General features: G+C 39.1%; 1 protein-coding gene across 1 annotated transcript; it reads right to left on the reverse strand.

Annotated features, from left to right (window-relative positions):
• Nucleotides 1-1,012: 1,012 nt before the first annotated feature.
• Nucleotides 1,013-25,139, reverse strand: zmynd11 (zinc finger MYND-type containing 11). The gene is made up of 15 exons (XM_022761726.1): nucleotides 25,009-25,139; nucleotides 21,380-21,539; nucleotides 19,612-19,635; nucleotides 12,311-12,472; nucleotides 10,873-10,950; nucleotides 9,469-9,561; nucleotides 7,807-7,894; nucleotides 7,491-7,546; nucleotides 7,262-7,339; nucleotides 6,564-6,682; nucleotides 5,891-6,248; nucleotides 4,683-4,757; nucleotides 3,060-3,338; nucleotides 2,793-2,978; nucleotides 1,013-2,020 (listed from the first exon to the last, which is right to left on the reverse strand). The coding sequence occupies exons 1-15, from the start codon at nucleotides 25,137-25,139 to the stop codon at nucleotides 1,898-1,900; spliced, it is 2,010 nt and encodes a 669-aa protein (XP_022617447.1). The 3' UTR covers nucleotides 1,013-1,897.
• Between the last annotated feature and the right edge of the window lie 1,931 nt (nucleotides 25,140-27,070).

The following is a 27,070-nucleotide window of genomic DNA, read 5'->3' on the forward strand; positions in this document are numbered from 1 at the left end:
ATTTACAGTTAAAACACGATCAAATCTGGAGTATAAGAAATAAAAAGTCTGGTTCTCTCTTCAGCTGAGGTGAATAAAGGTCCTGCCCACTATGTGAAAATTTACGGTATTTTTTTCCCCACGTTAACAGAAGCACAAACCGATGATAAAAAAAGAACAACAAAAAAAACAACAGCGCGTCTGTACAGAGTAACCGAATAATTTTCCTCCGTTCAGTCAGTCTTCATAACTGAGGAAACAGTCAACAAACTTTAAAAGTGTCACAATTCTCAAAGAAAATCAAAAACTGGCAATTTTATTGCCACATTGGAAAAAGAAAAAAAAAATTCCAAGCACCATATGTTTACACAATCAACACGCGACATCCAGCGCAGGGAAAACTCTAGAAAAGATTCATTTGATCATTCACATTTGCATATTGTTTTATATTGGTCCATCCGTCGTCACTGCTTATTAGACACCAGGAGCTTCTGGTCTTCTTTTTTATTTTTTTATTTTACCGTAATGAGTGAAAAAAGACAAACTATGAAACTATCAACATGCATGTAGCTTCACTGGGAGTTAAGAGGATGAGAAAAGAAAAAGAGAAACAGGCACTGACCACCAACTATAGCATAAGCAGTGAAAGAGTCTCATAGCTAGTCACTTTAGGTTTAAAAAAAAAAGAAAAAAAGAAAAAAAAAAAAAGGAAAGAAAAGAGGACGAATTTCAAGTGTACATCACTAGAAAAATGACACTGACGACGCTCTGAAAAATATTCATCGTTTTTTTTTTTTTTTAAGGTTGTAGGAAAGCAGGGGAAGGTAGGACTCACCAGATCTAGGTAGGTTCAACAAAATGTCTTTTTTGGCAATATTACAAGCATTTGGGTGGTTAAGAAAATGAAATGTTAAAAAAAAAACAAAAAAAAAAACTGTCAAATCATGGAACCTCTCTAAGATCCAGCTCAGGAAAGATTGCTATGCATTTCCCCAATTTAGAACCAAAAAAAACTTTTTTTTTTTTTTAATATCGGATTCATAAAAATGTGTCTATTTAAAAAAATGTGCATAATAATATTAATCATAACAACAATAATAATAATACATGGAAGATTTATTTTGTCGGCGTCTTTTAAGGCCGAGTTCGTGACCCTGTTCCCAATAAGTGACTTGAGGATGATAAGATTTTAGGTAGAAATGATAAAAAGGTGCTATGCACCTCAATAGATTCATGAAAAAAAACAAAATACATCAACATCTGTGAGCCACATCACCACAATCCAATATCTTCTGCAGTTTTTTGTCGTTTTTTTTTTTAAATAAGTTTTCTCTATGAAAGCAGAGCGAGTTCAACGCAGCGATAGTACTTACGGCATGTTTTCACTTTTTTTTTTCTTTTTTTTCCTCATAAGATCGACTGTGTATTTGTTGCATTTACAGTAAGAAAAGTGAGTCTTTAAAAAATTCAGGTAATAAAATGTATTCAGTTAATGCTCATCTGTTACTACACACTTAAATAACATTCTCTGACACAAGTTCAAAATTAGCACTTCAGTAAAGAAAAAAAAAAGGCGAAAGAAACACACACACAAAATCATACCTTAATTTTGCATTCGAGCAAATGCTCTCAAGCAATCTGTTCATGATTCAGAGACAAAATAAACAAAATATAGAAAGAAAAATCAATACAATGGGTACATTAAATTAAAAAAAGAACAATTCGCTCTTTTCACGCAGAAAAACGTCGGGTCCACAAAGTTTTCAGGAAGGCAAGTAGAGAAGTAGGAGAGAGGGGCATGTATGTGTTTATGTGTGTGTGTGTGTGTGTGTGTGTGTTGTAGACACTGACTGACAGGCGTAGGAGAGGGCAAGAGCCAATGGCGTGCTGTGTAGGGGTCAGAGAGGGCAGGGCTTGTTCATCTCTTCCTGCGGCAGGTTCGTTTGTGGTCGGCGTGCCAGTGCTCCTGCTGACACTTGATGGAGCAGTACGAGGTGTTCCAGCAGCAGTGGTACATGGCCTCCTCCTCACAGTTATAACACTGAAAACAGCACAAGGCCAAGACTTCTGTTACAAGACTGCAGCTGGGAAAACACAAAAACACTAAAACAAAGAGGTTTTTGTGCCTCTGCGCGGGCGACAGCCATTTGTGAGGTACAGCCAAAAACATGTTTTATGGGGTCATAGTGACTTTGACCTTTGACCACCAGATTCTAGTCAGTTCATCTTTGAGCCCAAGTGAGTGTTTGTTGCAAATTAGAAGAAATTTCCGCAAGGTGTCTCTGAGATTTCATGTTAATGAGAATGGGACGGACCGACAAACTGGAAGCCACCTGAGGCATTTTGACAGAATGTTTTGGGCTTTGTTGGCAAGTAGTTTAGGCAAAGTGTTTCCTATGCAGCTGTATTACGCAAGGAAATCTAAACATCTAGAGGAACAAAACACTTGATAAACATTTTTGCCCTGGATCCAAGACTATTAATATCAAGTTTATTCAAGCTAGTGGTACCTTTATGACTGAGTTTTAAACTGAGTTAAAACTAAATACACTAAATGTTTAATGTCCAATTTTAAGTTATAATCCTTAAGAGACGGATTTCAAAGGCCGATGTTGATTTCAATATTAAGGTTTAAAAAAAACCTGTTCAGGATTTATCAACTAATATTCAATTTTCAGGGGAAGACCTGTAGAGATGTTTCACCTTCTCTGCAAAGATCAGTTTTTATAAAGGAAACATGTAAATGTACTTGGGTCTTTTGTGAAATATTCCTCAGCTGTTATAGAGGAAAAAGAGACTGATGCAGAACTCACCCACTGCTTCTTCTTGGTCTGGGAGATGAGCTGTTTGTTTTGGGCCACGAGCTTCTTCACCTCCTCCACCAGCTCCTCTTTACACTTCTCCTTCACCTGCTTACACTTCCTCTCCATCTCGGCCTGAGCTCCGGCCACCGCCTTACTCACTGCCTGACGCTTCTCCTCCTCCATCTCAGCACGGAGCTGCAGGCACAGAGACAGGAGGGTTCCTTATCAAAGATCCAGACAGTGAAGTAAAATGTTTTCTTTAAGACAAACACAAACCTTCTCCAGAGCTTCTCGGACGACCCTCTCCGTCTCCCTCTTGTTGTCGGCCTTCATCATCTCCTTGACGTCGTTGAAGACCTTGGTGTACTTCTCGTGGCACATGTTCTGGCAGGCACCGTCACTGTTGGTCTGGGTGCCGCGGTGCAGCGTGCGCGGCGACCCTCCATTGGCCTTCTTGGTCTGCGTAGACACCGACAGCTTCTCAGGCTGCTGCGGTGCCGAGGACACAGGAATCTCCTGGCTGGAGCTCACCGCCTCCATCTCCGGCTCCGGGTCCTGATGGACAGGAGAGGAGAGGAGGGAACATGGACGTTTTTATGAAGCCACACAAGCAAAAAACTTTCATGTGTCTGAGAAAGGTGAGGAAATAAAACATTTTTGTACCTTATGCAACAATCTACAACTAATTCTGTTGCAAAGGCTTTAAAGTTATATTAAATAGTAATCATCACAAATGCTCTGAAGAAACTAAGACTTGTCCAGACTAGTCCAACTGGCACTGGATTTTGAAGTTCAATATCTTAAACGGTCTTTTTTTTTTTTTTTTTTTTTTTTATCATCAGATTACAATCAAATAAATGTAAAACTAGGGCTGAACGATATGAAAATAAAATCATATTGTGATTTGTGGAGCTGGGCGTGGTCGGCACACAGCTGCAGGAGAAAGAGGCGTGTGGAGAGGGCTGATGAGAGCAGTGCCAGGTGAGGTGATTGATCAGCTGCTGCCTGTTAATGAGTCTCTTCCTTTTTAATGCAGTAGCGTGCTGGACCAAAGAGGACTGACACACGAGACACACGAGACACACAGGGCCGACGGCAGCCACAGCGAGCCATGACAAACAACATAAGAGAGACGGAGTGCGTGCGCCAAAAGGGCCGGGCAAACAAAGACAAGTTTAAGAGAAGTCTAAGTTGAAAGTGTGTGTGTTCAGTCCTCACAATAAAAAAATAATTGTTAAGGAACTCACAGTGGCAGCGAGTCCTGCTACACAATTATTTAGGCAGATATTGTGATATGAGTCACGATATTAGTTGGTATGGTCATTTTTACATTTCATTTTCACTTAAAAAAAAAAAACTAAAAATGAGGTTCCCTGCATCTCTGTAGCCCCACAATGCTTCATTTATGGTCTGTTATTGTGACACCCTTTACCTTCATCAAAAAAAAAAAAAATTGCAGCTTCTGCAATTTGGATATTGCGCTTGGCCATATTGTGATTTCGATAATATTTTGATTAAATGTGCAGCCCTACTTAAAACATATTTAACAAAAACACATTTTTTTTTGATAAGACTAAAAAATATCTGTAACATCAGTAAAAATCCTTCTTCTTACTTATACCATACACGGTTATATGTAAAGTTTGGGCAGTGCTATTTTGTTATGCACTGTTATTTTGTATTTCATGAACTTAAACATTTTAAAAAGTCTGTTTGACCTTGCAGCTTGCTAGCTGTTGAGCAAAAATCAACAAAATACTGTAATTTGCTCAGTTTGCATATTGCAGATTCATAGTAAATGTAATAATATAGACATGGGTGGCTCCACTATAAATTTATCCTACTACGAACAAATACTGTCTGTGTAGCTACAGTCTGGCTGCTGACAAACAAACTTACACTGACTTCCTCTTTGGGCTCAACCATCTGAGTCCGACGGCTTTTCTTTGCCTTGGGCTCCTGGCTGCCTTTGAGCTGGAGGGGGACAAAAAACAAGTTCATATGAAATGGTAAAACGGTATATATGTAAAATGTTGAATATAATAGTGCTCCAGCCGGCTCTCTGGTTCTATCAAAACACAGATAGAGAAGTGAAGTCAAGTGTTGTAGAGACATTTATAAAAAGCAATTTCTCTTACCTGCTAAAAATGAAAGAATAAATAAATTGCTGCTGAGATAAAAACGTGTCACATTGCTCTTATCAATATTAATCAAAGATCTTTAATCACACATAGTTTTATGATTTGAGTGTTAACGTCACAACCACAAAAACTAGTCTAGTTTCCTTCCCTCTTTTAATCTGCATTGCTGCGTATAATGTTACCAGTTAATACTGAATGAACAATGTGGCGGTTCAGTCACCAGGTGGCACTGTTTGATCTATATATATCTACACTATCTGAGTTTATTCTCTACCAGTGTGAAGTTTAACTTTAACATTGTTTTTAGTTAGTGCATTACAGAAAATGTTTTTTATAAACAGCCCTAACTTTGTTTCACAGAAAACTACCTGCTGCTTTGGTGTTAGTGTTTTTAGTGTGAGTTTGCAGCAGCACCACGTTTATAGTAGAGACCTGATAGAGACGAACAATCGCCGTGGAAACCTCAGAGGAAGTTAAGACTGGTGTTAACCAGACTCAAAAAATAACGCTGTTTGTCTCTGCAGAAATCTACTGTGACAGGCACAGTGAAGATGCAGAAACAAAACCAAGACGACAGATGACAACACGACTAAGTTTGTCAGCCATAATTTGAAGGCTGATCCAGCAGCCAGGAGCAAGAAATCTTTGATCAATAGCAGATGACCTGAGAGGATGGGGTGGCTAGTAGCTTTTTAACAGGTCTATCAAACGCTTATTGTGTTCACTTGGGTGCTTTATATAAACCTCTTCCTCTGTAGGAACTTCATCTGGGGCTCAGGACCCATTTTAGGAACTCAGGAACTCAATTTAGTTCTTTTGCCATGATTCTTCACTGGGGCAGAACTTTTGATCGGCACTAACTGTTTGACCAGTCAGCGCATATACAAACCTCAAGGCTGCTACAACTTGTGTTAACTTGTGTTTGCGTTTCCACCACATGTGAAGACCTGTTAAGACACTACTTACATGTCGGACCTGCTCATTGCTGGTAGAGGAGATACTGGACTCGGCCTCGTCTGTCCTCTCCAGTCTGTCCGTCCTAACGCTGCCCTCCTCCTGCTGCTGCTGCTGCTGCTGCTGCTGCTGCCGCTGGCTCTGGCTCTGACTCTGGCTCTGGCTCTGGTTCTGGCTCTGGCTCTGTTGGTGGTGCTGGTGCGGCTGGCTGCTTTCCTCCATCTTTGTTTTCCAGAAGCGTCCCTCCCTCAGGAAACGCTGGTAGACCTCCAGCTCCTCGCACGCCTTCTTCCAGCCGTTGCTGCGCTTCACCTGCAGCTGCTGGACACTCACCTTGATGTCCTGGATGTTGTCTGAGGGGATCCACGCTCTGGAGGAGACGAGGAAATAAAAAATAGTGCTTGAGATTTACCATTTTAATGTTATATTTATACATCTGAGGATATTAGCGGTTTCCAAATAAGGCCTGATGAATTTAAAATGGCTGATAGAGATGTGAGGACAGTAACAGTCCTACTTTAGGTGCTTTAAATTAATGTGCACTAAATTATAAAAAAAAAAAAAAAAAAAAAAAAAAAAAAAAAAGATTTCACATAGATAAAAAAACACCAGACTCCTGCTACTGAACCAATCAATCAGAAAAGCGATACTGTGTGCTGTTGTGATGTCGTCCAGCTGCTCTAACCTCTGATGCTGGTGTCCAAAGAAGCGCACGTCCACCTGGTTGTCCTCCCTCTGAAGGACTTTGGCAGGCCAGTAACCAAAACCTTTCATCTTTGCCCACACCAGGTCATGGCTCGGGCTCTGCCAAGTTAACAGACGCAAAAAGAAACATATTAGACTGAAGATACAACCTATTGGTATATTTCTAACAAGCACAATCAGAGTTTCTTTTGTGGTGGGATGCCTTTTATTCTAAAATTACAGTTCACAGGACAACTTGCCTAGTTTTTTCAGTAGTCTGCATGAATTTGCAAGAATTTGTGTGTATACGGTTTGATGGTCTGTACATTATTTTTTCTTGTTTCATCAATGATTTTAGTCTAAAAATTGGTATAAAAAAGGTTTTAAATGTCTGTAGCAGTTTCCCACAGCTTGTTTGTTTATGTCAAACTAACTGAGATATTGGGTTGTAAGACCTGACATCTGACTCGAGACAAAGTGAAGTAAAACTCCACTGGTGTGGTAAACAACTACTTGTTTCAGGGGAACTCCAATCAACAAAAACAACACTATAATTGCATCTTACAACTGCCGCCAATAATGTAATGCTTCTGCTGATAAAGAAAAACAACAGGAACAACAAAAACGACAGTATGTTGCTGCCTCTGTTGAGAAATAAAGTTTGGTTGGGCCTGGTACATTGGGTTTGGTTGTACTCACACAGGGGTAGCAGAACCAATTGTCAGGCCGAGCGTTCGACAGGTAGAAACAGTTCTTACACAACAACAACTCGTTCAACTGGAAGAAGAGGAGAGGAGGAACGAGGGAGAGAAGAGGGAGGGAGGAAAGAAAAAAGTTACAAGAACCGTTGAGAACTTTTGAAACAATAAGCTCTGAACCTACAAACTACAGTGTGTGAAGTGTGAGAGAAAGAATGAAACGACGGTACCTCGTGGCATGTGTCGCTGAAGAGCAACCGTGCGATCTCTGCCTGGTCACTGTGAACTGCAACACAGCAAGAAAGAAACAAACTCTTTATTTGAAAGTGACAATATTCATATGCTTTGCTCCTGGGCTACTTGTGGAATCATATTCAGCAGTTGCTGCAGTTTACAAACAGCATTTTAATGAATATTTTTAGTATTCACTACATGTTTGGACGAGTAATGCTCTGGTGGTGACGCATTTTCATCTTGTTTTCTAGGTGAAATGAAAAAGGAAACAACTCAGCACAACACAGTAAAACCTGTAAAACTTTGACTCACCTCCATACAAGATGGCAGTGTTGTGAACAATCAGTTGAGCGTCTGCTTTAAACTCCTCAAAGGTCTTATACTTTCCTTCAGACAGGTTCTGAGAAGAGATCGATGGAGAGAGAGAGAGCAAGAATGTTGGTCAGAGAGAGAGAGAGAGAGAGAGAGCAGGTACAAAGAGGTCTATTCACATGCTGTGTGTGTGTGTCTGGTGGCCGAAATGCGAGAGGGGAGTGTGCGTATTAACACTAACACACACACATCTGGGCAGAGATCCAGTGTGTCTGGCAGAGGCTGGGTGTGATGCAACACAGCAGCATCCTGCCTGAACTAACACACTAATACACACACACACACACACACACACACACTCTCTCTCTCTCTCTCTCTCTCTCTCTCTCTAACTAAAACGCACAAAATTTTGACCAAGCACACTCATACACACAACAACTCAGACTGAAAATCTAAACTATGATGAATTTGTCCTGACTGGTTGGCAGGAATGTCAGCTAACTGGCTGGTTGAACTCCTGGTCAGATGACAAGTTTAAACCAGCAGTTCTCAAACTTTTTCTCTCTGGCTCCTTTAAGATACAAGAAATGTTTCATGCCTTCAACTCCTCCATTAACCACCTCCATTTTTTTTTTTTTTTTTTAAATCAAGTGTTGCAATACTTTGGTAATTAATCATACAATGAACCAAGTTGGACAATATTATACTGAAACTGAAGTATCATCAAGAACAGACAGTATGACAGTAAGTTTGGTTTAGCATTTACTTGAATTACTGGTGTACAAATGATAAATGCAAATGAAACGTTGCCTTATCTTCCAGGACAGAATAATTCATCATAATTCTTTGACCTTGCTTTTGACTGACTTGACGACTTAAAAAGGTGAAACATTTGCAAAAGCAGTTTAGCAATAATAATAAAAAGACCTGCACTGCTAACAAAGGCATCAGTGTAATAAATACGTCTCATGCAGCTACACATGAAGAACACACACACATAAAGTGCAGAGATCCACTTTAATGATCACTTGGAGCACAGACAGGTCTGCAAGTTTGCTCACTAACTCATCTGTTTGTGTTGACCGGACATCAGGCTAACATCTGCAGACAGCTGTTAGCAAGTGTTAGCTCTGCAGGAGGGAAGGACTGAATAGAGTAGAAGCCCCACACTGTTCACTCGACTTTCACTGCCTCAAATCTTCTAATCACAGATAGTATCTCTTCGGCAAACACAAACAGAGCTCAGGGTCAGTGTCTGTTTTCAGTCCGTCTCTCTGATTTGTTGTTTTGTTTAAATCTGCCCCTCTTGTACTTTACATTTCATTTTTGCTTTATGAGTAAATCTTGACAACCTCGCTAACGTTCATTCAGAGTCATGAACGTTAAGACAAACAACAAATAAAACAAAATACAGCGCAGGACAATTGCCTGATGGTAAATTAACTCAGGAGGAGTTATGTGAGAGCTGGACTTATATGTTTGTGGGTGTGAGGGGATGTTTCAATCTTCTGTATGGGTGAGAAAATGTAAAAAACAATGACAAAAATAGGGCTGAAGAATAAATTGATACATATATATATATGTATATATTAAAACAGAAAAATGTTAGAATATCAAATAAGAACAGGAGTTACACAGCGTGACACTGAGCTTGACTGTTACCTCTTGGATGTTGGAGACGTCCAGCGCAGTGTGGATCAGCCGTTTGTACATGGGGTGTTTAATGTCTTTGCCTTTCTTGTTCAGATCCACTGCCTGCAATGTAGAGGAGTACAGCTGCAATTATTAGCTGATTAATCGATCAAAGGAAAATTAAAGCAGGCTCAAGCTTCTAAAATGTGAGGATTTGTCATATACGACAGTAAATGAAATATTTTTGGGTTTTGGACTGTTGGTCAACAAATTAAGTCATCTGAAGACGTCACAAAGTTGTGATGGTGATATTTTTTTTGACATTTGATACACTGAGAGATCCATTAATTAAGAAAACAATCTCCAGACTAACTGATAATGAAAATAATCTTTAGTTGCAGCCGTACAGAGGAGGGATACTGATTTAATACCACTTCATAGAATGGAGGACAGATGTGTGAGAGGGTTAATGAAGCAGAGATGGAGGGTAAATGATGAGATTTGATACTAATTTCATAGGGAGCAGTGGGATGAAGAGAGGAGAGGATGAGAGAACAAGAAAGGTGGAAGAGTCACGTCATTATTTATCACTTGAGGTAAGGGAGCAAAGGAAGGGAGAGTGAGATAGGAGGGGAAGGGTGGTGACGTAGGAGAATGAAGGGGACATTTCTTCTTAATTGAGAGAGGAGTGAGGGTTAGTGTGGGTAATTGTACAAGTAGGACAATTTAAAGGGCACAGCAGAGGCGTCAACCACAGACCACAGACTGTGGTCATGTCATGGTGGGTTTCAAATGTATTTTTCTATATTTCTATTATTTTACAGGAGTAAAAACATGTTTGTCGAGTTATTTCAGAATGGCTCCTGCAGCCTCTGAGAGTGGGCGGGCTGCCATGTTTGACAGCTAAGCCGATGGGGTGAACATGACACAAGGTAAACAAACTTGTGGTGATAACTGTAGCTTTTAAGCCGTGTGAAGACAGTGTTTAGTTAAGAGTCGCATCACGGATTACTTCTCAAAAGCACGGCTAAGTGATGCAGCAATTTCTAATCACTTCATGGAATCACTGACTCTCTAACAACTTCATGCAGTGTAAGAATAATGAAGAACTTTTTGCTGATAGTTGTGATATCAATAAAAACCAAACTCAAAAAAAGTGAACATTCACCTTGTGAATCTTTAAATCTTTTTTCATGTAATATGACAAGAAGAGGAACTGACAAACAGAATTAAAATCATAACTATCTAAATGACACCCAAACCCTAATGAAAATGTTAACAGTCAGACTAGAGTAAGTTGTTTCTCTAGACTACCGTGGCTTGTTATATTGAACAACAACAGTCTGCTGTGTTCTCACAGGGAGGAGGTTTGATGAGTTGAAGGTGGACAACAGCAACAATAACAGGTAGAAATAAATATACAGTTGTTCTCACCCTCTCCTTCATACGTTGGACGATGAAACGCAGGTATTTACACATCTCCTGTTTGTTCAGGTTCTTCTTTTTACTGCCCTGCAGGAAGGAAGGGAAGGATGATGTGGATGTGGAGAGAGGAGAGAGGGAGTTTAGAACAGCAGCAACTTCTGGTTTTTTGATTTGTGTAACCCAAATTCTCCAACACACACTTATATTTAATATTAATTCATAACGGCGAGAGCACAGAAGTGGAGACAGGGCTGGTTGAGGACAGAAAAATAATTAGACGTCTGCTGGTATTACAGTAAAACCAACAGATAGTTAGCCTGTTTCTGCAGAGAAATGATTTCTAAAACCTCATGAAAGTGACAGGAGCCTTTATTTGGGTAAATAAATACAAGAAACAGAAACATTTCAGCTGGAGAAACCACTTTTTTTTTTTTGATTGGATTATTACAGGAGCGTTATTACATATGAGCATAACGAAGACGTCAGACAGATAAAGTATTACTGTAGAGGCAGCGCGGAAGGATGAAAGGGAGGATTATGATTTGCAGAGGCACATTTTCTATCCAAACTGACTAAATCCAAAGTCTGACAAAGCAAAGACTGTTAGGCTGAAGTTTCAAATATCACAAAAGCTGTTTATATTTTATAACATCAACTTATATAAAAAAGAAACAACCTCTTAAATCCACTCAATACACTCATATGCACAATAGTACTGAAGCCTCCTCTATGACACTAACTAACTGAAATCGCAGCAATTGCCTGTCAAGTTGTTATTATTATTATTATCTCATTTCCGCACCAATTTTTTTTTATTTTTTTTTTTTACAGTAGTCTGTGTAAGTCACCTTACAGTACTCTGCCTCTGCCACTCAGACTAGTTTCGGGTTACATCCCTGTCAATCCAGAGTCATATAAAATATTAACCATTTGTGCGAAATGTTGTCATAATTACTGTGTGAAGTCTTGAGTTATTGCTAAGTGTTTTGTGAGGTCACACTGACCTACGGTAGATCTTTGACCCCCAAAATCCAGTCAATATATCCAAGTGAACGTTTGTGCCAAATTTGAAGAAATTCCCTTGAGGAGATCTCGAAATATTGCGCTCACATGGCCAAAATCGTGTTTGTGGGGTCACTGTGACCTAGACCTTTGACCCCCAAAATCAGTTTGTTCTGCAGTTGAATGTTTGTGCCAAATTTGAAGAACTTCCATTGAAGACTTAACTGATAAATCGTGTAAAAAAAAAAATAACATCAACTTATGATACACTTCAAGATACCAGCTTGGGTTTAAATTGCCTAACCTCCACCCATACTCTCATAAACCTAAACCCTAAAACCTTTTGAATCCTCGAATGGCCCTTTGTCTTTCCTTTTCAAAACGATGCTCATTAGTCATTAAAAAATAGACATAATAGCCATTTAAGGGTGTATACACCACCTACCCTGCAGACGACACACTGCCAGTGCGACCCTCCGTCTCTGGGCTTGCACTCCTCCGACAGACACTTGAGATGATAGACCCGGAAGCAGTTGTCGCACGTGAGGACGTCCCCCGGTAGGTGACACTCGAAACAATACCAGTCGTGGCTCTCCGCCTCCCAGTCCTGCAGGGGGAAGACACAGCAGAGCACAAGTTTGGGTGACCCCCCCCTCCAACCCGCCAACTACAGCAGGGGAGGAAATGATTTTTCTCCATTCTTGATGAAACCTAGCGCTCATGATTTACAGATATGTGATGAGTGTGTCAGAGGATGTTCCAGAGACCATTTCACCACTGAAGGTGTCGGGTTTGATCCCACACTGCAAACCATCAGCTCCGGTGAATGAAGGAACATCGAAATTCTTAACATCTACATCATGAGTCGTATCCAGCTTGTAAATGAGGTTCCTCCTGACTGATCTGTGCTTAATTTTTCTGAGTATGAATTTGTTTTCAATTTGTGTGTGTGGCTGTTGTGATTGTGATGCTTGATGACTTATAGATGAGCTACAAAGGAGACAGGAACTCCCTCGTTAGATTCCAATGGAAATAAAAAAATGATAAACTTCCTTCCTTTTAATTACCAAGTTTCAAAAGAATAAATTCCAGCTCAGATGACTGAATCTGACAGCATGATTATTATATCTAGGGATACACTCAATCTACTTCAACTTACTATTTCATTGTGATTCCACACACACACACACACACACACACACACACACACACACACACACACACACCACACACACACACACACACACACACACACACACACACACACACACACACACACACACTAAAAACTCAAAATATCCATTTGTGAAAGTGGAAATATACCAAGTGTAACAGCAGTCGGTGAAGCTAATTTAGACGCACTGGCCTCAGTGACAGCAGGTGGTGACAGCATGGAGTTCAGAGCATTGTGCCAAAAGGCCACTAATTCCAATCATGAAGCAGCTAAAAAGATCTGAGAGGAAAGTGGATGTGAAGAAAAAAAAAAAATCTAATGATAATGTTGAGTAGCTTTTCAGTTCTTGTGAAGTCTCTTTTTTCCTGTCTAGCTGCTGGGCACCAAGAGCAAAAACAAAAAGCCCCACGGTATCAAACCTCAATACTTTTTAGTACAGACTACAAATGTATCTGAAGCACCAAGTGTTGAAATCTGTCAAAAACACTGGCAGTGAATACCTGGTCAGATTCATGATCTTGCTTTCTTTTTCGTTAATCAGATTGTTCCTGATTTTAAATCAAAAATTGTTGAATGTCAGATGATTATATGAAGGCAAAGAGTTTGTACAAATGCACAACATTTAACAATTGAAAATTTACACTTCTCCTGTGTTTTATTTGGAGTGTTGATCCATAAGAAGATATATTTGTGGTTTTAAGAACCAAGAACCATCTCAATGCAGTTTTACATCTCCTCTCTCAGGCTTCTCTCTGGAGCTCTAGAAACAACAGGTCTGTGAGTTTCTGTTTTCTGAGTGATTCAATAAAAATAAGGCAGATTTCAGGTAAACACTCAGAGAAACCAAATCCCACAAGGTTGGATGGTGGGTCCAGGTGGGCGGCGCTTGGGGCATGGCTGAGAGCGGTGACTGCTTTCTTGTGACATCACAAAATTACAGAAAGTCCTAACAACTGGTTTTAAGGCTCAGTTTCTGAATACAGGCTGTGTGCATTTCTCTGTGGACTGAGGCTTTGATACTTTCACTTTATTAATATAGAACCTAGACCTGATCTATAATCTTTTTTATATACACACGGACATCTACCTTTATACTATATGGGACCTTTAAGTAACTTTAAAATAAATATTTTTATATTTCAAAAAGAACTGTCAAAAGTTTCACTAAGCTACCAAAACTCAGGTATTGTATTTTGTATTATTGTAAAAATTTCAAGCGATACTCAGCCCTGGCTGGCCTTTAGCAATGTTAATCTTAAAAATAACCTGCCCTCATGCTGTGATAATTACACGTCCATATCAAGCATTTGTGTTTGTGGCTGAAAGGGCATTGCCTTTTTTTTTTATTTTTTTTTTTTATCCTAACACACATAAAGGTTGCAGTCGTCCTGTCTTACACTCATTTTCATTAAAGGGTTCAAGTGAAGGGCACAGAGATGGCGAGTATGAACCACTAAAAATTCATCTCCTCATCAACCTGTCAAGAGTCCAACTCCTCCCACTCACAGTCTGGACCGACTCAGTAGGGAAGAGCAGGAGAATCATGACCGAGTGCCGCTCAATAAAAGCAAGAAAAGAGCAGCACTTCAGTCTCTTTCTTGATCTTTTCTCCATATGTTTATGTGCTGTAGTTTGGGTTTGAGCCTGAGGAATCATAGAAGATAATCTTACCAGTAATGTATTTTCCTAAATAACCCTGATAAGTCTTTAAACAGAAGACTACAACAGGAATGTGCACTACAGCAGGGAGGCCTTCCTCTGTCAAAAAAAAAACACATGCAGATTGAAACAGACTTGGACCAGAGTGGTTCCGTCGGAAGTGTAGGGGTGAAACGAGCCCCAACACAACCATAAATAGTCATAAGAACAAAAGGAGTAAGGATAGCTCTGACATTCACGCTGCCAGTGTCGCTGCTACAACAAAGAACCTGATCTGAAGCAGGGCCTGCCAGGAAGCACTCTACACTCTGAAATGCAGGGGTTTACTGGAGGATCTTTTAACAGATAATCTACAACTGTCAGAGCCATCACCAAAATCCAATACTACGCTACATTTTATCACCCATGTGACAGTAGCATGGACAAATATAATCAATTAATTGATTTGTCAAATCGACAGAAATTTAATCAACAATTTTCAATAATTGTTTAAGTCATTTATCAAGCAAATGCCAACATATGCTCTGCCTTCAGCTTCTCAAATTTATGGGTTATTGAATATCTACACAAGCAATTTGAAGATATCATGTGTCTCTCAGTCAAGTTGTGATGCGCATTTCTTTAAATAATTTTCTGGCATTTTATAGACTTAATGATTAAAAGATTAATCAAAAAAATTATCTACAGATTAATCAATAATGTAAGTAATTGATTCTAGCAACATGGTGTCCTTTGTAATGTTCTGGGGTCAAGTCAGTTTCTCAGTCCTCCTCGTTGCTTGGCATCTACTGTCAATTCTACAATAAAAGGCATAAAAATGCAGAAAAGTCTTTAAAAAATATTTATTTTATCAGTTTAAAGCCTCGTGTAGCACTAGATAAGACTCTTGTCTTTTAGTCAGTGCGGTCGCTGTCAAGAACACCTGTTGTAAAAATAATCCCGATGCATTCAAGGGCAAAATAAAACTGAAACCTTTTGGCTCTCTATCTTCAAAGCAGTCAGGCAGTCCAACAATGTCATAAAAACTTTGTGTTCAAAGTATAACCTGACAGATGGGTTTTTTTTTTTGTTTTTGTTTTTTTTATATCAATACTAATAATGTGTAGCCAGGATATATAGTTAACGGGACATTTTGCAGTTGAAAATAAACTCAATAAATCCTCTCAAACATATCTTACATATTTTCATAATGACATTTCTTATTATTTTATTTCAGACAAATGGTGCTTCATCAGCAGAACACATTTTTTCCCCCAAATAAACAAAAATGAGGCTTTCATTCCTTGGTTTATACATAAATTTGTAAGAACAACCCTGAATTTAAATGCAATTGTCTTCTGCCAGGTCATCAGAAAAGCACTGACCATACTCCAATTAGTAGCTGGAGAGTTGCTAGCTAGTGTGCTAACAAAACTCGGCCTTAACCCATAATTCACATCCTGTGTTTGCATTACATGCCTGCAATGCAAAGTACCACTTGGTATGTAGGAGTGATCATGGTCGGTTCACATTCCCAATCCCATTAGGGAACAAAGAGTCTGAGTTAAGTGTAACAGTTGTGTTCACATATACCCAACTGAACAGAAGTGAGGGAGGAACATTTTCCATGGCTCTACATTAAAGCCTGTCCAGAGATTCCTCCAAGGACTTCTACTTTTTAGAGCGTATAGACTCTTCACCCACACAAACACTTGACAATACAGAGATGGTACTTGTGTTCTGTCGAGTGTCAAGAGCCACTCCACTATTGTTGGACTGTCTGAAAGACAAGTGCCTGACTTCAAAAGGCTAGAGCTCTCTGAGCCAAGGACACTGTGTCTGTGGTTTCAACAAGCACATGGATAGAATAAGACCCAAGCACAACAGATACTATCACAGCAACATGATGTTTGAGTACCAGATTAGTCAAAGGTCAGAAAGACTGAAGCTTTCAAATTCATCTGCAAAAACCAAAGCAAGAATTTTTTTTTTTCTTGCTTTGGTTTTAAATATAAATATATTTTAAATATTACAGAAGCAGGAAAATCTACCTTGGGGTTTTATATTAAAGACTATCCCTAAACATCCGTGAAATATCTCTGCGCCTTCCTGAAGGGAGAAATGTGCCTTGACTAAAAGCTGCCAACAAAAGCAGGGACCTGGATGGTGATGGAGGAGGAGTTGGCTTCCTTCTGCCGTCTCCCACTGCTTTCTAACTCTGGTTAACAACTCTGCACCGACAGTGTCAAGCTGGGACACGTCAGAGAGCCGTGCCTTCTAATGACCTACACAAAACAACCCTGGGGTTCATCTCCACCTCCCGCCTCTTTTAGAAATAAACTGCTTCACTTGTAGCCTGACATCTTCTCAACATTCAAATAAGCTGGACACTGCATTGTAAATAAGTATGTTATTTTGCAAGTTTTACCAAAGTTTATACAGATTTCATCCGCTTCCTAAAACTGCTATCTTTTTGGACATTACTTTTTGGGCGAGTGCTTGCATGTTTAGGCTAATAGTGGTTGGTTGATGTCACACAAAGTAAGCCATATCACTTTGTGGCTTAGAAAACGACATTACTGAAGCACTGAGAGAAATGCTGCCACAATAAGCAGAATTAAAAGGGTGTTGGTAATTATGTGATTATTTCCTATATATACACAGATCTTTTCTGCTCTATCACATGCTTGTGTGAACACTGTTAAGAACTACATATCACTTGTAGCAGTGGGCAATAAAGATAAAATCTTTTATTTTAATCTAAGTAATTGTAAATCAAAAGATTCTATGTGTATGATAAACTTTCTTGAAAAATTAACTGAATACCTTAATGTTTCTTTTGGCTTATTCAGCAAATTAAATATTAAATGTCAATTTCAAATATAGTCATAAAGAAGTGAACATTGCCTATGATGTTAAATGAGTAGGCACCTCTTAATAAAAAGAGACAAAATATCTGAGAGTACATAAATTTATACTGTCTCATATCGTCATATTGTCCACCGCTATTTAAAGGGTCATCCCAAGGAAATTGTTTATCTGAGGTGGTAAACCACAAGGACCCTGATGCAATGGCTAAATTCATCAAACACAAGGCATTCACTGTGTGAAAGAGCGCCTCTCTTTTTCTTCCCCAAAAGGTTAATATTTTATATTTTAAGTGTATAAATTGTTTACAATGTTAGTGGAGGTGGTGAAGCAGCCCAGCTCCACTATGAAACTCTATGGGAAACCCTGCGCTGAACAGTATTGCTTACAGTACTTTCACACATTTAAGACAAACTCCTGTGAGGTGATATTCCATTTCAAAGCTTGTAGAGGAATCAACAAAGTTTTAAAAACAAAGTAAAATTACTGAGGAAGGTGTAAAATATGAATACAACGTTTACACAAGGAAGTTCACTGAACACTGTCAAATTAATAGGTTAGTAAATTAAATGAAATAATGTGTTTTTGGTCTCTGGGCAAAGTGCATCAATACATATCATGTTCATTATCATGCATCACAAGTGTGCAGATTTAAATTAGTTTAACCACCAAACTTTCAAGTTATCGACAAGTATCCAATTGTTTTATAAAAATAAATAAATAAATAAAAAATAAAAAATACCCCATAAATACCGCAGGAAATTTAGAGTATAATTTCACAGATAAGAATCAGTTTGGGCAAACCTGGAATTAATCCAATCTGACTTGAGGCAGTGCATTTAAAACTTGTTTTCAAGAATTTGGCAGTGCTATTTTAAAATGTTATGATTGGTGGGCAAATGCCACAGTTATCTGTTTGAGGATTAAATATTCCTTAGGTCAAGGACACAGCACATGCCAGCTGGATTGAATCCAGGCACCTGTGGAGGAAGAACAGGCCTCCATCTAGCAACTGCTTCTCACATTCAACCTCTAAGTCTGTCCACTGAGTGACTGAGTGACCTGGAGAGAAAATAATAAAAAAAAAAGTCGACTGTGTTACTAGCAGCAGGCATGGAGAAAACTAAAGAGCACGACCACACAAACTACGACTACCCTCCCGCCCGCCTCCACCCTCTTTCGTTAATCAAAAATGAAGAAAAAAAGAAAATAAGCATGCCAGACAGAAGTTAAGACCACAGTAGAACACACCCCTTCTGAGGAGAACTACAACTACCAAGACCAAAATACTACGAAGGCACAGATGCTTGCTACCAACCTGCAACTATGCTAGTATTGCTTGTTATCTCACAGTAAAATGTGATTCAGTTAAGCACACTGATTACTGTTACAGCTATGATTTACAGTTGCTATTTGACTGGTTGGCTGGTGTTTAAATGCCAGGGACTGGATACGGCTTTGAGCTGTACCAGGTGAAGACTTTTGGGGTTTTTTGGTTTTTTTTTTTTTTTTTGTTTAAATCAAGCAACAGCACATCTGTAGATAAGTAGCAAGCACATACTTTCATCAAGATCACTGATCACTTCCGCAAGAAATTTGGCCACGTAGACACAGCGCTGCAATGGACTTTCATGAAGCTTTTTACAGCATAACTGAGTGACAGCAAGTAGCTTCTGGCAGTGTGGTTACTACTAGACTGTAGGCCGGCGTGCAGAGTCATCTGCAAATGGAAACCTGATACATTTTTAGCCTTGTGTGTAATTTTATTTAAGTGCAGTGAGAGGCATTACATAGTGCAAAGAAGACAGTCTCTCACCACTGGCAGAGAAGCCTTACCGTTTCATCTTATACAGCCCACAACTTTTTACACTAACCAGAACATACTGTATGCTGTTTAGTTTTTTCTGCAGCCTGCATAAAAAGATTCAGATTCAGTCTGACTGCACTGCATGTGGCAGAACCGATTTCTCACAGAATGATGTTAGTTGAGAGGAGGGGGGGGGTGTGTGTGAAGGGATCAAATGAGGAACAAACCCTGAATTTGAAAATAACAATGCAGCCCTTACCTTGCTCCCCTCGGCTTTCGGCTCCTGTGATTGCAAGTGATTCAGAGAGTAGTGTTTAAAAGTCCTGCTGCCAAAATGACCTGAGCTCCGCTGGTTAACAAGTGTTTTGTCCTGAGAGACCAACACCTTTTTGTGCGATGACACCACACAGTACATAGAAAGACCAGCTAAAAGCTATCTAGCAAGCTTCTTTGACTCCTTTTCCGGCCTTCAAATCATAATATATATCTTTTAATGCAAGGATTTTATCTGCAAATATACATAGAATTAGTATGAACTGGTACATGTTTTGTGCATGAGTATGTGCAAGTCAAAACTGTTGTTTTAAGCACCTGAGTAGTTCACCTTAGACCTAATAAAAAGAGGCTTAATCTCCCACCACATTATTATTCTCAAACAATTGACATCAGTCATTTCTGTTCTTACTGCATTTTATCTCCTGTAGTTTAATGGGTAAAGCATAACACTAATACAGCTGGGGTGTTAGTGCCCTGGTGTAAAAAGCACTGTGATTAAGGCACCCACCAAATACATATTAATGCCACTCGCACTTGCAGAGTAATCCATAAGGTGCTCTTTGCATTACAGATGGCAAAAGACAGGAGGATTCTCCCCAGGTAGTGCTGATATACTGTGAAATGACAAGCTCAGTGCAGTGCTACTCTGGAAGAGACAAGTAAAAGCATCTCTACACTGTGAACTGTTCCTTACAACTAAGGGAAATAAGATGGAAATAAAAACAAGGAGTAAACATGAAAAGAGAAAAGCATTACTAACACAATGCTGCACAACAGAGGGCTAAAAGATAATAGACAAATTGGGTACACATTTTTATATGCACGGATGAAACAATTATTAAACAATTGTAAACAAAGTCCACAATTTGAACAAAATGCCTTGATATTGTTTTCTTAAACTTTTCTATCTCTGCTGTTTGGCTCTTATTTCTTAGGTGAGGATTTTCATCATCTTTGGAGATGGTACAACAGTAATGTTTGCTCCATGTAAAGTCTGTGTGCTGTGACTCTGTTAACACTGTGTTCACACTGCAGGCAACTTGACAGATGGGTGGCTACATCCTGACAGAATCCATGTTGTAGTTTCCATTAAGACTCCTATCATAACTTCATCAGTGCATATATGTTACGACTACTTTCAGCCACAGAAAGTTGGATTCCTTTTATCTATCTATCTATTCATTTATTTATTTATTTTTTACATAAATCATTTGTTTTGGGGAAGTTTTATTCTAAGAATGACTACGTGTATAACATACCCTTTTATAGACAACACTTACAGTATTTGTACATTTATTTCTGACATGTATCTCACTTCTAAATTGAAGTAGTTATCTGGAAACTCAGAAATCAGGAAACTAAACCAAAGAGAAATTGAATCTATTGATTCAATTTCCAATCTTTCTAATAAATGTTTTGGAGAACTGTCAAACTAGAATTATAAGGGTTGTTCATTTTGCACTTGTCAGCTAGAACTATATCATAAAATAGAGTCCCATCAGCTGAGAACTATTCACCCTATTGGCCAAAAGTGGTGTTGATGGCAAAGAGTTTTGTCATGTAACGGTTGCCATAAACATTCAGCTCTTTAGGTCAACGCAGGACTTCCAGTAATTTCTTAAAAGATTTCGCTTGCAATGTGAACATGGGCACCAACAGAATTCTACTGTTATACCTTGACAAACACACACAAGGATTCAGTGTTGACTGCTGCCTGTGATGACAACCTAATAAATTGTCACTGGGCTTACCATCTCATCCCCGGGCAGCCAGTATCCTTCCTGTTCTATGCCGGCTTTGGAGCCCTTGCAGCCAACCGTCAGGGTCTCCACTACGAGGCCGTCCTTTACGGCCAGGCTCAGCTGTCTGGCAGTCTCCTTAGGGTGCATGCCAAACACACGACTCAGGTACCTGGGCAGGTGAGAGAGGAAAGTCTCTGAGCAATGTGCCATTTTTTTCTATGCTAGCCAAACGCTGACATTTCAAATCCCAATCTACAGTCGAGGCAGACCTTGGCGGGGACCCACCGCTTGTATTAGTGTGGCTATCATAAAACTGAAGGTTTGAACGGTTGTTTGTAAGTAAGGTGACACTAAAGCCCTTTAGATCCTTGTAACCAGCTTCAACTGTAGACATCACGATCAGTCAAACAGCATGCATATTTTCGATGATCTAAAAATTACTTGCTTCTCAGATTTGTAATACTGCATCAACCACACCCCACTGCTCCATAAATTATATTCATGCTCCCCAGAAAACAGACTACAGATACATGTGGTGTTTGAAATTACAATGAGAGACAGTGTGTTTTAGTTTTTTTTTTCTTCATCTCCTCTCATGCACCTACATCATCCAGTGTGGGAGCAAATGTGATTCAAATAATGGCTCAGTTGATTCCTGCAGCTGCCAGTGACCTTCACGAAGCAAGGTCATGTACCCTCTACTGTGGCAGACAGCCAGTGAACAGACCGCGTCAGTGGGGAGTCAGGTGACAGTCGGTATTTACTCCTGAGTTACAAAGGAGAGGCCGACAGCATGTCCATGAGGTTGGGCTGGGGAATTAACCCAGGAGCCAACATTTGGAACCTCTCACCAACTTAATCTTGTCTGTTAATTTGGTTAATACTTTCCCCAATGTGTGCCTTCATGAGATGTCACATTTAAGAAAACTTAACCTCCTGTTCAGTCAAGTGCCTCTGCCCCGTCCAACTAACGCTAGTCCATGTTCAAAAACGATGATATGGACTCAACCTGAGCAGCTTATACCTAAAAAGAACACTGTGTCCGTCATTTGAGCTTCAGTGAAGATGACATCGAACACAAAGTAGTCAAATGCAAACACTGCAGAAAAACAATTTCAGCAACCAAAGGTAACACCACCAATTTGTTCAAGCTATACAGTTAAACACATTTTTTTCCCCAAGAGGAAAAAAACTCAACTTTACTTATTAGTATCCAATTCTGGTAAGGTGAAAGAATTTAAGAGCTAGCTTCAGATATCAACCCAGTGTGGTTTCCTCTTAGTTTACAAGCTCGAAAATAAACTAAGTTATAATATTAGTATATTATTTATACTATTTAATATATATATATATATATATATATATATAAAAATTACACATTTTTACAGCATTTTATTGCAATTAAGCAGGACTGGAACTGAAACAATTATTTTCCTCTTGAATAATTAATAATTGTTTTGTCAGTAAATGTCAAAAGATAATATAAAAACTCAATCATGATTTCCCAGAGTTCTCGGTGGGAAAATACCTTTTCACATAGTGGAAAAGGTTTGTTGTGTTTCTTGTCTCCATCTGCACAGGTCGCCTGTTTATCTTACAACAATAGATCTCATAGCAATTAGCTTCTTTAACAATTAACTAACTAGTTTTAAGCAATGTGACTGCTGTTGCTGTCACATCGCCGAACAAGAAGATCACGTTTCCCTCAGAGAGAGAAAGTGGTTAATTATTTGCCTCTGCCTCACTGACTTCAGTCTCCTCTGTTTCCAAAGAGCCTAACCCATCCTCCCTCTTAGCCGCAAAGCCCATTTGGTGAAATTCAGCTACAGTGGGACTGGATAGGATGGAGGTGTTGTGGACGGGAGGGCTATCCGAATGCATGCCGCTGCTTGCTGTTGCCATGACAACAGCCTCTCGCCGTCAGTTTTCATTTGGCGAGCGGCCAGCTCCCAAGGTGCTCGCCAACTTGCTGTATGAGATGTGGTAAGTGTTTCATTTAGTCTCTGCTCCATCCACCGACTGAAAGCAACAACTGAACGGCGAGGTCTGCTGCTGACGAGCTGTCAACAATTTTTGTAGTTGTGTGTAGTGAACAATGAAAGATCTTCTCCGCAGATAAAATCCTGATGGTTAAAGCCATCATGAGCCCAACCCAGCTGCAGATTCTATATCTCAACGTTGTTTGTAAAGAGGGGGTCTAATATATGACGGCTGGCTTCACCGCAAGAATGGCAATGAGTGAATATCGGTTGGAGAATGTCAGAACTCCAACAGCTGTCAGTCTAGCTATTGATCGGTGTCTGGTGTGGCCTTGAGTGCAGATAGGACTCAACAGAACATCCAAGCCTTGCCTTCACAGCTTGAGCCAATAAACACTGGATTCACATGACATCAAAATCAAAATCACCTCACAACAATGCCAAGTGGAATTAATTGGTAATGAATTAAAAGGAAATAAATAAGCAATGATTCTCACATTGTTCATCAAGCAAAACCTCCAAGTAAATAGTTGGTCCACCCTTTAAAATGTGAGGATTCTGCTGCTTGTCACTGTTTTCTGTCACTGAAAGTTAAGTATATTTGGGTTTTGGACATAAAATAGCAATTCAAAAAAATGTCACCTCGAACTCTGAGAGGGATAGTTTGCATTGGTCCCTGACATCTGGAAGAGAAATCAATTTACTGAAACTCGCAGCCTTAGATCAAAGTCACCACAGGCAACTGATCAAGCTTTTTAGGCAGAGAGAATGAAAATGCAATCAAATTCAAAACAAAGATGAACAACCCATATGTACACAGTTCAATAAGCCCAAAGCAACATTACTGATGATTGAACACGGGCTTCTGTCATGATGACACCCATCAGCAACCCACTTTCACCCAGAGCAAACACACTAAGAGTTAGTTAGAGTTAGAGTTAGAGAATGAATCACATCTGCAACCATTTTGATAACTGAACTAACTACTTTCTGTCATTTTATGAAGCTATTCTTCAAAGATCTCCATAAAAACATGACAAACCAGGGGAATGATTAAAGTAACCCACTATGTCTATATACAGTCAGTTCAAGTAATGGCATGTTTATGTGCGAAGCCATTCTCTCCCCCTCAGGTCATCACCATGCTGCTTTGAATCACCTGAAACCCGGTGAAGAGGCAGCCGCTTAAGGACACATAAACATACCAAACCAGAAACTGGCCAACACAGAGGCTCAGAAACAGGCTTTGTGTAAACTTTGTTACAAGGATAAAGACCCCACTCCCCTCCCCAACCTCAACTCCACAGCTATTATCCACCCTTCCTGTCACTTGATGCTGTACAACAAAAATGAAGAAAGCAGTCCCTATGAAAAGTGTTCACAGTGACATCTATGCATTACACAGAGTAAGATGGATGTTGTTACTAGGACACATGACCGTTGACTTTTTCAAGTTTCAACTTTTTCACTGCTGAGCACCATAAACAAAACCCTATTCACCTCAACTGTACTGGGCTTGTTAAATAAGACTCTGGGGAGAGCTATTTAAAAAAAATTACAGCAGATAAAATAAGGTGAACTAACCCTTTAAAGTATCCTTTAAGATATATCATTAAATATGTATATTCTCATCTCCGTCTTATTTTCGGCTGAACTTACTTGGAGATCCTGTCCATATTTGCGATTTGTTTCTGGTTGCGGATGACCTCAATGGCCGCCCACACATACTGGACCACCTTGGGGTCTGCCTGCCTCTTCTTCACCACACGTGACATGATTTCCTTATTCATCACAACTGTGGGAAACAAAGGGAATATATAAATCAGCAGCTCTATTTGTTTTTCTATGTGAATGAGAAGTAGGTTTCACTATACTTGAGTTGTTATATCAAATACAAAGAAACAGCCTCATAAGGAGCCACCCTCTTAATAGTAGCAGAACTGTTAATAAATAAATGCCAGTGGTAGCATTTATAGTGATAATGACAGCTGTAGTAATAGCTTTAATATAAGATTATAAAATAAGTCTTACATATGCTACAATCACACTAAATAATCAAACCTATGTTCCTCATGCTACAGTAACTGGTCATAATAATGTCACATGGAATAAAAAAAGATTTTTTTTCCATCAAATACTCCTTGAAGACTTGGATATTGTATCTTATAAAAATGTATATAATATATAAATATAAAGTTTATTGTCAGAATTTACAGAAAATGTGCTTGTTATTTATTTAGAAAGAAGAAATACCCCAATATATCACAAAATCAGAGTAGACCCATGTCTTTGTTATACTCTCATGTTGGGCTTGAAATAAGTTAATAGACAGCAAGAGAGAATCAAATACGCTCAGTATTTCAAGTTAACTTTTCGGTTAATCTGCCAAAAGCTGGTTAAATCCATAATAAAATAAAATTTAATGGCCTTAAATTTTTTACAAACAAATTTACTGCCTTATAATAATATAATAATATCATATGCCTATATAAACTCCCACAGAATTGTCTCATTTCCTGTACAGGTTTAGCCACAGAGGTGTAGTCACTCAAAACAGAGCATGTTGTATCAGTACGTCCCTCTAGCAAACATGAGCTGAAGTTACATTTTTAATTCACGCTCAGCTGATATTAGGCAAACTAATCATCAGGTCAGCAGGGAAACAATACATTTAGGTAGTGCAGAGCAGCTTCACAGGAAACTGTGAGAGGTATAACAAAGACCAGGAGAATCACATGCGACCATCTGTAAAGACGTTGCTGACCATTATGCATGGTCAGGTGGGTGATTAAGTCACCTGACAATGGATGAGTGATCATCATGAGTTAAAAGCACTCTATAATCATACTGCATGCAGTATATCCTCCATGTTATATAACAGCTACATTTAGCCATGAAAACAAGTACTAAGGAAATGCTGTGAGTAACAAACCAGGTGTCTTTAGAACTATCTGATGCTGCTCTGTTGTTTAAATGTTAGTCAATACAATTAAGAGTATTGGTCCAGACTTGCCAAGAATGGGTTACTACAAAGAACTTCAGAGAGAAAACACCCACGTAATTTGTGGCCTTCACTAAATCTTCAACTCATCTGAATCAACAGGAAAACTTTCTTTCATATTCCCTCATTACAGAAAAAATAACACATATTGGAAGAAAACTACTGTCCCAACCATTAAAATGTCACTGGACAACTTACTACCTTACATTTGGAGAAAGGTGTTTATGCTTTAAAAACACAAGCTCTCTCAATTTGACAGAATTTGGCAGCCCCTTTAGCAACTAATCTACATTTTCCACTTTTTATTGTACAGTATAATACAAATGTGAGAAAAGTGAAAGATATACAGGGGATAAATCTAAGCTCTGTACTTCCTTTTTCCCGCCATTTTTCCCTCCTTAGTGTATTTTGTTTTTATTGCTGTTCCTATGTTTTTCCCAGTAACATAAGCAGACTGCTCAGTAAAAGCATGTTTGAGAGATTTGTGCCAATGTGAATTGTTCAGTCACAATATCTTTACATGCTTTGAATAAGTTCTTGGGAAGTGGCTTTGATTCAGTAACAACAAGTCCAGGAAATGTTTTTTTTGTGTCCTTGACTATCAGTCCTCACATCCTATGATATCCAACTAAAGCTACAAACACCTTTTTCCTGCAAACAAAATGAATTTACAATTCTGCTGAAAGTCTCTCATGCCCATACGCCATTTATTTAAAATCA

Source organism: Seriola dumerili, unplaced genomic scaffold (genome assembly GCF_002260705.1).
Source record: "Seriola dumerili isolate Sdu_G_001 unplaced genomic scaffold, Sdu_1.0 BDQW01000432.1, whole genome shotgun sequence".
Lineage (NCBI taxonomy): Eukaryota > Metazoa > Chordata > Actinopteri > Carangiformes > Carangidae > Seriola > Seriola dumerili.

What these genes read in the sequence shown, in the direction of transcription:
- zmynd11 (XM_022761726.1), bottom strand. Translation starts at nt 25,139, where the DNA reads ATGAATAAGGAAATCATGTCACGTGTGGTGAAGAAGAGGCAGGCAGAC. An exon ending in AGCCCAAAGAGGAAGTCAGT is followed by an intron (nt 3,339 to 4,682) that starts GTAAGTTTGTTT and finishes CCTGTCCATCAG; the next exon opens with GACCCGGAGCCGGAGATGGA. An exon ending in TCCGAGAAGCTCTGGAGAAG is followed by an intron (nt 2,979 to 3,059) that starts GTTTGTGTTTGT and finishes CTGTGCCTGCAG; the next exon opens with CTCCGTGCTGAGATGGAGGA.